We start from the raw sequence: 14,753 nt of genomic DNA, 5'->3' as shown, positions 1-14,753 counted from the left end.
ACTCTTGGTGTTATGCATTCTATGAGTTTGACAAATGTTTAGTGACGTGTATCCCTCATGATAGTGTCATACAGAATAGTTTCACTGCACTAAAAGTCCTCTGTGCTCTGTCTCTTCATCCCTCTCCCCATCTCCACCCACAACCCCTGCAGCCACTGGTCTTTTTACTGTCTCCATAGTTTTACCTTTTCCTGATGTCATACATATAGTTAGAATCATACAGTATGTGACCCTTTCAGATTGGCTTCATTCACTTAATTTTCCTCCATTTCTTTTCTTTGATAGCTCATTTATTTTTAGCACTGAATAACAAAATAATTATAATAGAGGTGAATAATATTTTGTTGTCTGGACATGCCACAGTTTGTTTATCCATTCAGCTACTAAAAGACATTTTGGTTGCTTTTAGGTTTTAGCAATTATGACTAAAGCTGTTAAAAACGTACAGGTTTTTGTGTGGACTTAAGTTTTCAACGCATTTGGGTAAACATAAAGGAGCACGATTGCTTGATCATATAGTAATAGTATATTTACTTTTGTAAGAAACTACCAAACTGTCTTCCAAAGTGGCTGTACCATTTTGACTTCCCACCAGCAATGAATGAGAGTTCCTGTCGCTTCACATCCTCACTAACATTTGGTATTGTCGCTGTTGTAGATTTTTTTGCATTTTAATAGGTGTGTGGTGCATCTCATTTTAATTTGCAACTCTGTAATAGTGTATGATGTTGAGCATCTTTTCATATGCTTACTTGTATCTACGTCTTTTTTTGTTGAGGTGCCCAGATTTTTTACTCTTTTTACAGATTTAATTTTATTTATTTTTGGCAGCGTTGGGTATTTGTTGCTGCGCGCAAGCTTTCTCTAGTTGTGTCGAGCGGGGGCTACTTACTCTTCATTGCAGTGTGCGGACCTCTCCTTGCAGTGGCTTCTCCTGTTGCGGAGCACCGCCTCAAGGCACACAGGCTTCAGTAGTTGTGGCTCACGGGGTCTAGAGCGCAGGCTCAGCAGTTGTGGTGCATGGGCCTAGTTGCTCTCTGGCATGTGGGATCCTCCCAGACCAGGGACAGGCGGACCCTTATCCACTGCACCACCAGGGAAGTCCCTACTCATTTTTCTTAATGATAAGTTTAAAGAGTTTTTATATATTTTGGTTAACAGTACTTTAACAGATGTGTCTTTTGCAAATAATTTCTGTTTGTGGCTTTTTGTGTTCTTTTAACTGCATTTCGCAGAGCAGAGGTTTTTAAATTTAATTAAGTCCATCCTATCAATTGTTTCTTTCATTGATCATGCCTTTGAGAGACTTATTTTTTTATAAGGTATACCTTTTTGCATTATGATCAGAAAGCACAGTCTATAAGATGTTGATTCTTTGCAGTTTATTAAAGTTTCCTTTATGTTCTATGTCAAGACCAATTTTAGGATTTTTTTTTTAAATTTATTTATTTATTTATTTATGGCTGTGTTGGATCTTCGTTTCTGTGCGAGGGCTTTCTCTAGTTGCAGCAAGTGGGGGCCACTCTTCATCGTGGTGCGTGGGCCTCTCACTATCGCGGCCTCTCTTGTTGCGGAGCACAGGCTCCAGACGCGCAGGCTCAGCAATTGTGGGTCACGGGCCTAGTCGCTCCGCGGCATGTGGGATCTTCCCAGACCAGGGCTCGAACCCGTGTCCCCTGCATTGGCAGGCAGATTCTCAACCACTGTGCCACCAGGGAAGCCCCAATTTTAGGAGTTTTTTGTGCTGATAATTTAAAGTTATTTTGTTTTTCTGTATCTTGGCATACCTTTCATCTAAGGAGAGGGGTATATTAAAATCTTTAACTTGAAGAGTGGGTCATCTTTTTCTCCCATATTTTTCTGTTTTTGCTCTGTATTTCAAGGCTCAGTTGCAAATAAATGCATATATGTTGAGGATAATTTCTTTATCTGTTAACTCTTTATCAATATACAACCCCTCTTTCTATTTAGGTGGGACAGGTAGTTATTATAGTTATTTTTATTTCTTTTTACCTTGTAAAAACTTGTTATATTGTAAATAGAATATTTTTCCCATTTTTATTACAAGTTAGTTATTGTCATTCAAAAATTTTTGTATGTTTATCTTATAGCCAGCTAGATTACCAGAGGCACTGGATAATTAGTTGTTGGGGTTTTTTTAATTTGAGTCTTTAGCAGTAAAGACAAGAGAATTTATCTCATTCCCAATCTTAATACCAGTCATTAATTTTATTGCCATAGTGTATTTGTCGAATTATAGTGATTGCAGACTTATGTTTTGGTCATGATTTTAATGGAAGTGGCTTTAGAATAATTTTTATTGGTCTTTGCTAAACTATCATTTAAATGTTTTTCTCTTTATTATTGTATTATTTGAGGATTTTTTGTTTTTATTTTTTGAAGACATGAATTGTCATGATATTCAGGATGTAATTTGATCGTACCAAGTCTATTAGTGTGATCATGTGGTGTTTTCTTTTTTCAATTTGTTAATAGAAATACTTTCTTTTATGGATATCCCAATATTGAACTACCCTTGCACTTCTACAATAAATTCTACTTTGTCAGAGTGAGGATTCTCTTGGCTTTTATTTAAATTCTTAACATTTATATTTATAAGTAACATTGCCTGCTTTTCTTTTTTTGATACCTTTTCTGTTGAGTTTTGTAACTGATAAAGAGCTTTTCATCTCTTTCTATGATCTGAAGTAATATTGTAATCCTCTGTTCTTTAAAGGTTGCATAAGGTTCTACTATAAAATCAACTGGTTAGGTATCTTTCAATTGCGTCTATGGTAATTGGAATATTCAAGTGTGACGTGTTTCTTCTGGGTGAATTTTGATGAAGTAGTTTGGGAGGAAATCATTTCCTCGAAGTTTTGAAATTGGTTGTGAATCTGTTCTATGTCTGTGGTTATTTTCCTTTAGAGTAGTGAGGGTATTTTTCTATCTATCTTAGTGTTTGGATTTAGTCATTTTTTTCTCTTTCAGTTTTGTTCAGTTGAGCTTATACATTGTATAAATGTTTACATTTTGAGTTTGAATGTACTGAATTAATTCACAACCCAATGGCTGACTAGCTTTTTTGAATCTGAAAAGTATATTAGCTCTCTTGATAATTGCTCTCTTGATAACTATATATGTGCATTTGTTTTCCTTATACCCAGGTTTTTGTTTTTGGGGTTTGTTTTGTTTTGTTTTTGCCTTTCAGATACTTTCAGTATGTATTGTGCTGCTACATCATTTGTTACAGCGTTTTGCTTTTTTTATTTAGTGCTGCATCTTAGACATTTTTCATTATATTAAAAATAGACCTGTATAAGAGAGTTTGTAGTATGAATGGACCGTAAGTGAACTGTCATTGGGGGTTATTGATTTATCTCTAACTTGTCACCACTATTAGTAATCTGGTAGAGACTATCCTTGTACAGTCTTTGCAGCTATACAAATGGGATTTTGTAGAGTGAAACTTCAGGATCAAGAGATTATGTTTGCATTTTTGATTTGATAAGAACTACTAAATTGACCTTCAGAGAAATAATACTAATTATATTCCCAACAGTAGCATAAGAGTACCCTTTTCTTCACACCCTTTTAACATTGCATACCGCTGCTCTTTGTCATTCACCTGATGAGCAGAACGTTTTCATTTTAATGTGCACTTTCTTCATTTACTAATGAAGTTGAACATCCAGTCATGTTATCTGTATTGAGTTCTGTTAGTGGCCATGTTTATATTTCCATTAGAATGTCTTTTCTTATTGATGGTAACAGAGTTTTGTATGTTAAGGGCAATGATTTTTTAATCCCTTGTTTTGTAAATATATACTTCCAGTTTATAGTTTGTAAAAATGTTTACTTTTGGTTGATTGTCCAGAACTGCCATTTGTGTCATCAGTTTTTTATTAGTACAATAAGTGTGTCAGTAAGAAAATAGTTTCGGGAATGGTGTCATCTGTGATGAAAGTGCAGAGTAATACTAAGGCTCCAAAGCAATGAATATCTTAATAACTCCTGCAGTGCCCCAAAGCAACTAACCTTAAGGTTAAAAGTAATGTCCTGGCTTTAGCTCATTTAGAATATACATTTGTCTTTGTTAGGTTTTTCCCAGTTTTGCAAAGGCAGTCTAAGTCTTTGATAGGTAGCATTTGCTTACTGCTCTAGAGAGGTCTTATGTTTAAAAAAAAAAAATAGTAATTTTGTAGGAAAATAAGTCTTATTAATAGACTATGCTAATATGACTATCAGTACTTAATAACTACTTGCATAGGTCATATTTTATACTATGAAGATAACTCTCCAGTTGTTAATTGTTGATATATTCTTTATGCCACTCTTCATCTTAAACTCAACATTCAGATACATTTGTTCTTAAATTTTTCTTTTAAAATATTAATTATTAGTTTTGGCCAGAAGCAAGACATATTATAATTTTACTTTATGTTGCAGATCAGATATTTCTAAGGAAAAAGAGTGAAAAATTTATCAGATAAATTACTTTTCCACTCCAAAATTGACTTTTATAAGTGAATTTGATGTATTGCTTAAGACATTTGTACAGAATTTATATTCCTGTCTGAAATGATTTCATTTCTATTGATGCAAACAGTTGGAGCCTTGATCCATAGTAGGACCTTAGTTTGGGCTAGGACAATGTTGTAATGAACTTAAGCTAGCTATGTTACCATGGTCATGTTACTTTACTTTCTTGTGCTCCATTTTCTCTTCTATAAAGTGGGGATAATAAATGGTACCTGTCTCATAGGGTTATTAAAAGAATTAACTGATAATTGATGCACAGCAATTAGTACAGGGCTTAATACTAAGTAGTTGGCCAGAATTCATCTGTTCTTATTGATAATTAGACTGTCCCTGAATACAAGCTTGAAACAGTATTTCAGGGTGGGTAAAATGTGTTTTTTTAGAGGCAGAAATTACTGAATTGTTCTAATTTTATCATTTATTTCCTGAATCACTATGAGCAAGTTGTTAACCCTCCTAAGCCTTGATTTTTTAATTTGTAAAATGCGGATAATGGTCTTACCTGCTTTGTAGTACAGTTGTAAAATTCAAATAAAGTAATAGGTAGTGAATACTAAATTGCTTACTATTTGTTTTACTAGTTTGTATACTTCTCTTCTCATTTTTGGTCAAGTGTACATAGTCCCTTTCTTTTTCATTCCATTATCTCATATGTTTATTTCTGGTGAACTTCCTCTTTCCTTGATGCCTTTAGCAAATGTGACTTGGGAAGTTTAAATATAATTTTGGAACTTATAGATTTCTTCTTAGTGCAATCCTGAGTTGGTACTGAGTTCATTTTTTTTTTAATAAGAAATGCAGACCTCTTTATCTATCTTAATAACATCACTTAATTTATGAAATAAAGCATTATGCATACAATTGAAGAAGCTTCCATATATGTCTCTTACTGCACCACTTTTTCATTATAAGATGTTAAAATAGGTGAATAACAGCAAGCTAAATATTTTTCAGCAGTTACTTAATGTTTGCTCCAGAGAGATTATAGTTGTCATATTCTGCAGAGGTACTAGAACAAGTTAAGGAATTTAAATACACCTTTGGAATTATCTAATCATCCTTGTACATCATTCAGAAATCTGTTCTGTAAGATTCTGTAAATGGTCGTGTCAGACTATTTACAGAATGGTCTTAACAAATCTCTATAGGAAGGGCCATTTTGTATTAAACAACCCAAATTTGGTCAAGTTCTTTTCTGTGAATTCTAATGGCGTCTGTAATTCCTTCACTTAACTCTAGTTCTTTTTTCAGAAATTACAGAAAATAATCATCTTACCTCATCTACTTTTGTTAAAATTACATTGATTTATGTCCTCCTTAAGTCGTCTATTCTTGTTCTCCATCCCCACAATTTGCAAATGTTCCTTATATAGTTTTCAGTTAGCATATTTCAACATTTAACACATCTGAAATTGGAATGCATTCTATCATCCATGATGTCCTATGATCTTCATTCCCCAGGCAGCAGTTATCACCTAGTTGTGCATGACTGAACAGTAAAAGTGCCAACATCAGAAGACTGAATGTCAGTGGTTTGCAAGAAAATCCTAGAAATAATGGCACAACACTCTTTTATCAGCTAGGAATAAAATGATTATGTGAGAGAGTAGGAAAAGCGATGAATCACATGTGTTTAGCCACATTCCCAAAGCAGAAATCAGAAGTAAATCTGCTCCATTACTCAGTAAAGTTGATAGGGAGGGAAGAAAGGTAAGCCAGTTTTAAATAGGTAAGGAGAAAGTTAAGAACCAGTAGCAGTGGTTTTCAGTTATTTTATGGCTTGTTTCGTTTTGCTTTTAAGAAATGCTGCATTATTAGTAGGATTCTTGGTACGCAACAGGGGATGGATAGTATTGTGTGGAAATATAATGGACATTAGCAACTTGGATACAATAAGGGGTCTGAGTGTAAAGTTTAAGGATTAGATTAATTATTTTATTTGCCTATTTTCCTTTTTATGTATACATAGGAGTGATAGGGGATAAAACCTAAGTCTAATAAGTAAGAATAAGTCCTTTCAAAAAGTTTAACGTAAATCTGAGTGATAAAAAATGTGATGGTTTGACAGTGATTTTACCTTTTCTTCCTTAGAGGAATGTACAACAATCTTTTGTTTTAGATTTGAAGAAATTTGGTATAGATCATTTTTATAACCCTTTTTTGAGCATACTTTAGTCTGAAAAATCTGCTGCCCAGAAGTGGGCTTAGTACCTTTGATCTCATCCAGTAATTCATTCATTCATGATTCTTTGTAAAACTGCTTTTTAAAAACCACTTTATTAAGGTATGATTGACATATGAAAAGCTGTACATACTAAATGTGTATGACTGGATGATTTGAGGAATAAATACACATCCATGAAACTATCACCAAGACCATAGACATCTATCATCTCTCAAAGGTTCCTCCCAACCCCTTTTATTATTATTATTATTATTGTGTTTGTGCACGTGTATATATAGTGACCTTATAAAACTCTTAACCAACCTTTTATTTATTTATTTTCTTTATTTTTTTGGCTGCGTCAGGTCTTCGTTGTGGCGCGTGGGTTTCTCTCTAGTTGTGGTGCGTGGGCCTCCCTCTAGTTGTGCTGTGTGGGCTCTGTAGTTTGCAGCATGTAGGCTCTTTAGCTGTGGCCTGCGGGCTTAGTTTGCCCTGCAGCATGTGGGATCTTAGTTCCCTGACCAAAGATAGAACCTGTGTCCCCTGCATTGGAAGGCAGATTCTTTACCACTGGACCACCAGGGAAGCCCCTTAAGCAACCTTTATTTGAGCTATCATGTCTGTTGATACTTGAGGTCTTACTAACGACTTTTGGTAGTTTCTTAGTAGTTCTTTTGGACCCCATTAGTGGATTTATATTCTGTATCAAACTAGTTTCATGTAAAACTTTATCTTACTCATCTTGTGTTGAGGCATTTGTATTCACATTTTATCCCTGTTAAATTTCACCTTGTTGATTATTAAGTTCTGATTGTCATGCAAAGGCATCCTTTCTAATTTTGATGCCTGCATCTTTATGGCATGTCAGTTTAGAACTTTGTCCAACTTGATGTAAATATTCTTTGGGTTAGAGTTGTTGAGCTCATGATCAATCCACCTATACTACATTAGCATCTCATTCATATATTCTTTTTTATCCACAAGGCATAGATTTGTGTTGCTGAAAGATTTTTCTTATGTGTAGTAGTTATAAGCAGTCATATCCTTATAATTCTGAGACTGTAGAATGGAGAGAGATCCTAAAACCTGAACTGATCCATGCTGCTTTTGAGGTACTTTAAAAATATTCTATTTTCAGTTACCTCCCTACTTGCATTGATCAGTTATTCTAAATAACTGTCAAAAGTATGCCCATTTTATACTTCTAATTTATTCATATATTGCTTTGAAACTAATGATACTGATATTTACTGTCAGTGGCACTGTTAAATAATTTAAATCTTTTTATAATTATTTTTCTTTAGAAATCAATGTGGACTGAACATAAATCACCTGATGGAAGGACCTACTACTATAATACTGAAACAAAACAGTCTACGTGGGAGAAACCAGATGATCTTAAAACTCCTGCTGAGGTAAAAGTTTGAGGATTGGAATTTAGAGATTAAATAGATGGGTCTTTTTTTTTTTTTTTTAGGATTTTGGTGGGTATTTGGCTTTCCAAAGAATAATACTACTTATATCAGAAAAGGATGCTACAAAGGCATTCAGAGGAGAAAAGGGTTTTTACAGTCACACCAATCAGCAAAAAGACAAAATTCATTCCCTTCTATAGGCAGACCAATTTTGTTTACTGATATTTACCCCTGCTCAGGAACCTTTGTCAGGTGGTATCAATTTAAGAAACGTATTTAAAGAATAAATTGGAAGAAAAAAATACTCTCTCTCTGCTTGCCCTTTATTTGTTTTCCTCTTTATAGCAAACCTGAGTGATTTCAGATATCTTCTACTGGGTTCTTACATTTTTCCAGTGGGGCTAGGATAATGGAGATGAAGTTAAATTACAAATACAAATACTTCCATCTTTTAGAATGGGAAATTGTCTCTTTGGAAAATATCCCCCCCAGCAAAAGTATGTATATTTCATTTTATGTTGTAAATTTTACCATTCAAAATATACAGATATGAAAATAAGATTGAAGGAATAAACTAAGTAAGCAGTATTACCTGTGGTTTAATAAGGAAGTCTGGAGTCCTAAGTAAGAGCTGATCTGGCATTTCAAAGCTATACTTGAAGGTTTTTCCTAGTAGGCAGCATATTCTTTTTTTTCCTCCTCTTAATTAAGAATTTGAGGAGGTAAAAATATTTTCCAGGCCACCACACTAATTATAGAACAGCAGTACTCGGGAGGGGAAGTTGGCAGATGATAAAATTTTTTATTTATCCCAATACTGACATAGATATTTGCCCAAGACACTGATTAAATTTGAGTTTTCAGTAGCATTCTCATTCCACCCTAACAGGTTCTGTATATTAGGTTTTAAGTATATCATACTTATAGTGCTTCCTTACATAAGGTAGTTCACATAGGTTTGTAATAAATTGCTTGTGAAACTGAAATCTAAGCATAACCAAATCAGATTTTGGTTTCTCCCAAATTTTATGTTTTTCCTACTTGTATTAGTATTTGAGAAGCCTGTTTGTGAAATATGGATGGTGATTTTTACCTATGGTGGGATGTAAATGGCAAGAGCACATAGGATTTGAAATTCATATAGACCTGGTTTTGAATCTTATCTTTGCCCCTTAATAGGTACATTACCTTAGACAAACATAATATATTCAAATAACTTAACATTAGTTAGTAAGTATCCTATAGTTGGTAGCTTATATTACCATCTCGCAAGCTTTAGAATTGTATGGGTTGATAATATCTAGTAAAAACAGTGATGTGAATGATGAAAGATGCTAAGTATATTACTATTAACTGAAGGTTTTTATTTTGCTTTAGCAACTTTTATCTAAATGCCCTTGGAAGGAGTACAAATCTGACTCTGGAAAGCCTTACTATTACAATTCTCAAACAAAAGAATCCCGCTGGGCGAAACCTAAAGAACTTGAAGATCTTGAAGGTAAAACAGGGAAAGATAATTTTTAATGTTACTTTTTTATGTATATATGCCATTCACATTGGAACAGTCCTTCATAAATAGGATTGTTCAAAGGCCTTATATTTTTTAATTAAGTGATTAGAACGTTTTAAATGGTGTAACAGTTTTATGGGCTCTTATTTTCTTGTTGCTCTAGAACTCAGTTCTATAGATTTTAAATAGATTTTTATTTGATTTGATTCCACTGAAACTAGGATACCAGAATACCATTGTTGCTGGAAGTCTTATTACAAAATCAAACCTGCATGGTGAGCTGCTTTGATAATTCATTTTCTGTCATTATTTAACATTTTAAGAGTATGTCACGAATGTTCACTAACCATAATTGGATAAATCTGCAGTGAGAAATCTCTAATTCAAAGAATTCCTTTCATTTAAGGGTTATATTATAAATGAGCTTGTAGCTTTTAACATTGTACTTTGACTTTCTTTTTTAAACAAAAAACCTCATTTACCATTGGAAAATTGAACAAAGACATCATATACGATATTTTTAAAGACAGCTATGAGTGTTGGTGCACACATGGAATATGTGACTTAACTCAGCAGATAGCAGAGAACCTTGAACTCTTAGCATTTTAAATTTTGTTAATATATTGTGAGACTCTACATTTAATGCTGATTTTATTTTAGCACAACATTGCAAAATAGCCTTTATGTTTATTATGGGAGAATTAAAGTAAATAAAATACCATGCCTCACTTACAAAAGGAGAATTTTCCAACATCCTCAACTATTCAGAATATCCCTGAGAATCTAGAAATACTACCTAATATAAAACCTAGGGCTTAAAATAGCAGGGATTCAGAGTAGGAATTGAGAATTTAGTTCTTTTACTCTTCTAATAGAATCTGGTGTCATAAACTATTGGCTTAGAAGCAACAGATTATAGGAGAATGGGGCTAATAAAGTAGTCTGCAACGTGTATCGACTTCTGACAGGAAAGAGAGAATAAAAATTTCTTAAAGGCACTGTGGTCTTACGTCTATTTACCTTTTCCCTGTGTCACCTCATTAGCTTGGATGGTCATTATCCGAAATATTTGTTAATTCGTAATGATGTTTAGTATGTTTTGTCAGCCGTACTAAACAGATTTCCTTTAAAAGGGGATAAGTGTTAAAAATATTTTCATAGAGTTAAGCTTATATTATCATTTACATGGAGCACCTCATTCCCTAATAATGCTGAATAGATGAGATATCTTTGTTACCCCTAAAGAAAAATTTATTTTAACTAGAATGAAAGCTGAAATATTGAGTGCAGATCTTTAAAGCTCAATTTATACTTCTATACTAGCATTGGCTAATAATAATATTGTAGATAGGTAGATTCTGAGTTCATTTATGTAAGAAATATCAAGCTCATTTCTGATATAACCCTATTACAAATAGTTGGTGTGCATAACTATCTATCTACCTGTCAATGCTAGTATATATGTGCTGGAATTTCATAACATACATTTGACCCCATTTTGAATTTAGTATCTTTAAAAAAAACAAAAAACAAGTAGTTTTATCCCTGGGGAAAATACTATTTTATTCCAGAATTATGCAGATACTTTCAGGGAGTTTTTGCAGTAGCCAACAGCCTTTGAGAAAGTAACACTGTTGGAAGAAGCTTTCCTAAAACTTGCTGTTGTTTAAAGTTTGTTTTTATTCTTTAATTGCTGCCCTGGAATTTACAGAACCTTTGCTCTATAAATGTAGTGATTTTTTTTTTTTTTTAAAGGGTGGTAAATCTTACTGTATAGAACTTTTATCTCCTTTTAAAGTCTGTTTTCATTGATTGTATTTAAAAAGCTATGTAGTACGTAACTGTTCTTTTTTTCTCTTTAATAGCAATGATCAAAGCTGAAGAAAGCAGGTAAGCAGTTTTGGACATCAGTACATATTTACAAATTTAGTATCTCCTATAACATCCTTGTTTTAACTGTCTGTATAAATAGTATTTTACATGGTAGGCCTGATAGTTTGATGTCTTCAGAGGATTTCGGGTAGGGAAAGAGATGTTTACTCAAGATACACACTTGATGCTTTCCTAGACAGTTATTAGAATTTGGACAGCATCCTTAACAAAAACTGTTACAGAAAAGTCCAAAATTTGATTTGAATTAATTTGGGAACGGATGAAGTATTGTATCAGTATATCTCCCTTCCTTTACTCACGTTTTCCTTTTAATGGGTGAAATGAAATTAATGATATAGGTCAAATTTTATGGCATAATACAATCTGATAGGACATTTTGTAAATGAAAACAGTTATTGGACTTTTGGAAATGCAGATTGTTGCATGAGTGCCTATCATACATTATCACGAATGTTTGCTGAATTAAATCAAAGTAATTCAGTTTCATACTGTGGTTTTAATCTTTTTGAATGGCTTAATAGTTCGGCAGCACTGCCGTTTTTCCCTTATACTAGTTTCTCTTATTCGATTTTATGATAATTTAAAACTAACTTTATTTGGCTTTGTGATTATTCATAATGAACTGACTAGCTTTCTCTTTTTTAAATATATAGTAAACAAGAAGAGTGCACCACATCAACAGCCCCAGTTCCTACAACAGAAATTCCAACCACAATGAGCACCATGGCTGCTGCAGAAGCAGCAGCTGCTGTTGTTGCAGCAGCAGCTGCAGCAGCAGCAGCTGCAGCTGCAGCCAATGCAAGTGCTTCCACCTCTGCTTCTAGTACTGTCGGTGGAACTGTTCCAGTTGTTCCTGAGCCTGAGGTTACTTCGATTGTTGCTACTGTTGTAGATAATGAAAATACAGTAACAATTTCGACTGAAGAACAAGCACAACTTACTAGTACCCCTGCTGTTCAGGATCAAAGTGTTGAAGTGTCTAGTAATACTGGAGAAGAAACGTCTAAGCAGGAAACTGTAGCTGAGTAAGTTTAGTAACTTGTTTTCTGCAAATCAGTACCAGACTTCATTAATATAAGAAATTGCTGGTTTAGTCAGTGGCCGTTAAGTGTTTAATAAAAGCTTTTTGAGAATCAAAACATAAGCCTTTAGATAATGGATAATTTTTGAGATTTTTTGTGGGGTCATGCTTTCAAACTATTGCAAAACTAATCCACACAAGTTTAGGAAGCAGAGCTGGTGATAGGGTAAGAGACAAATTTGAAGGAGTGCCAAAAACGTTAGTAATCAAAATGCAGTATTTTAAATCAAAATCAATGCAAAAATCCCATGATTAATAAAATAAAATTTTAAGTAAAGACAGGATCAGAATTACTGATTTTCTTTCTATTTCATTCTGAAATGTGGCTTACTACAGCACTGCAGGGAAGTTGCTGTAGTTCAGTATTGAACAAACAAGCAAAAATCAAGTAGACAAAAATCAAGATAACACTTAACAGTGTATAGGAAAACTGTTAGTGAGGTTAAATTGGTACAACTTTTTAATAAGGCCAAATAGCTGCATCTCTAAGTTTACAGTTTGTATGTACCCCATGATCTAGTAATATTTCATATGGCTGTGCTTTTTATAGCTATAAAAAGTAACCTTGAGCTGTGCTTCTTGATTTTAAAGATATCCACATATACTAAAAAAAATGTTAATCATGATGTCAAGATCCAAACACGATCACCCATCTTAATATTTAAGTATATTGATTTCATCTTCTACCCCCTTTTATAAACTTTTTTGATTATTTTTAATGTTCATTTTCCAAAGTATGAAAATAGCTTTATAATTTTTTCTGATGTTTAGAAGTTCAAAAAGATATCTATATAGTATATTTGAAGGCATAAAAGAGTGACAGTTAACATTTTAATTATATCCTTCTTCCTTTTTTTGTGCATTTAAAATATGTGCATATTTTAAATTTTAAAAATATATCAGACGTCTACATCAGTAGAGATCCATACCCTATCGTGTTGAATATTAATTATTATTTATATAATTCAACATAATATTATTTATATATACATTAATTTAAGTATTCTCCTACTGATAGACATTTAGCCCTTCTACAATAGTATTGTTTACATCTTTTCATACCTATTGTATTTTTTCACAATAACTTGTTTTTCACATTTTTAACAAACAACTGTTTTCTGCTTCCTTTTTTGTTTCCTTATTATAGTGCTTGAGTCAGTATAATAAACTTGATTTTAATTACTTTGAACATAGATCATTTACAGCTAGTAATTTTTGGCTGTGCTCTTTACAATATTTTTGATGATTTTAAATAAATATTCCAAAATAAGGTTACTTGATTCAGAGGGTATGAATTAATTGTATTTTTTATTAGTGTGTATTCCAGAATATGCATTCAACTTAAAGGTGGGGGATGGGGTTTGTTTTTTGATTTGTCTTTTCCTGCATTCTCTTCTATAAAGGAAGAAATGTTACGATTATACAATTTTTTCGTAAACATCCCTCAAACAAGTACAGTTGACAGTTCTTGGGTAATTCTTTCTGTTTGAGATCAGTGTTAGGCAGACTTTTTCATAAACCTTCAAAGAGTAAATACTTCTGGTTTTGTTGGTGATACAGTCTGTCACAATGACTCAATTCTGCTGTGGTAGTATGCAGTCAGCCATAATCAGTATGCAAACTCTTGAGCAGGGCCATGTTCCAGTAAAGCTGTATTTACAGAAATTGGCAGCAGGCTGGATTTGACCCATGGGTTGTAGTTTGCCAATCCCGATTTAGATTGATCTCTACATCTTTTTTATATATATATATATATTTTTTAAATTAATTTATTTATTTATTTTTGGCCGTGTTGGGTCTTCATTTCTGTGCGAGGGCTTTCTCTAGTTCTGGCAAGCGGGGGCCACTCTTCATCACGTTGCGCGGGCCTCTCACTATCATGGCCTCTCTTGTTGCGGAGCACAGGCTCCAGACGCACAGGCTCAGTAGTTGTGGCTCACGGGCCCAGTTGCTCCGCGGCATGTGGGATCTTCCCAGACCAGGGCTCGAACCCGTGTCCCCTGCATTAGCAGGCAGATTCTCAACCACTGCGCCACCAGGGAAGCCCTCTTTTTTATATTTTATGCACACTTGTCCAAATCCTATTATTAAGACACTAAAATGAGGATGCTGAGTAAGTTTTATAAGCCATTTGAAAGTATTAACTTG

General features: G+C 33.6%; 1 protein-coding gene across 10 annotated transcripts in view; it reads left to right on the top strand.

Moving 5' to 3' along the window:
- PRPF40A (pre-mRNA processing factor 40 homolog A) overlaps positions 1 to 14,753 on the top strand; it is a 54,120-nt gene that overhangs the window by 22,856 nt on the left and 16,511 nt on the right. For 6 of the 10 annotated variants that reach the window (XM_082464970.1, XM_082464969.1, XM_082464965.1 and 3 more), the window contains 5 exons: positions 8,011 to 8,121; positions 9,499 to 9,619; positions 9,853 to 9,906; positions 11,497 to 11,521; positions 12,178 to 12,549. In XM_082464970.1, coding sequence (XP_082321096.1) covers positions 8,011 to 8,121; positions 9,499 to 9,619; positions 9,853 to 9,906; positions 11,497 to 11,521; positions 12,178 to 12,549 — 683 coding nt within the window. The remainder of the gene's footprint in view (positions 1 to 8,010; positions 8,122 to 9,498; positions 9,620 to 9,852; positions 9,907 to 11,496; positions 11,522 to 12,177; positions 12,550 to 14,753) is intronic. The other 4 variants (XM_082464972.1, XM_082464971.1, XM_082464967.1 and 1 more) reach the window with 1 other exon arrangement.

This window comes from Balaenoptera physalus, assembly GCF_965194825.1.
Source record: "Balaenoptera physalus genome assembly, chromosome: 6".
Lineage (NCBI taxonomy): Eukaryota > Metazoa > Chordata > Mammalia > Artiodactyla > Balaenopteridae > Balaenoptera > Balaenoptera physalus.
The sequence above is the reverse complement of the archived record's forward strand: the minus strand, read 5'-3'. Positions and strand labels throughout refer to the sequence as shown.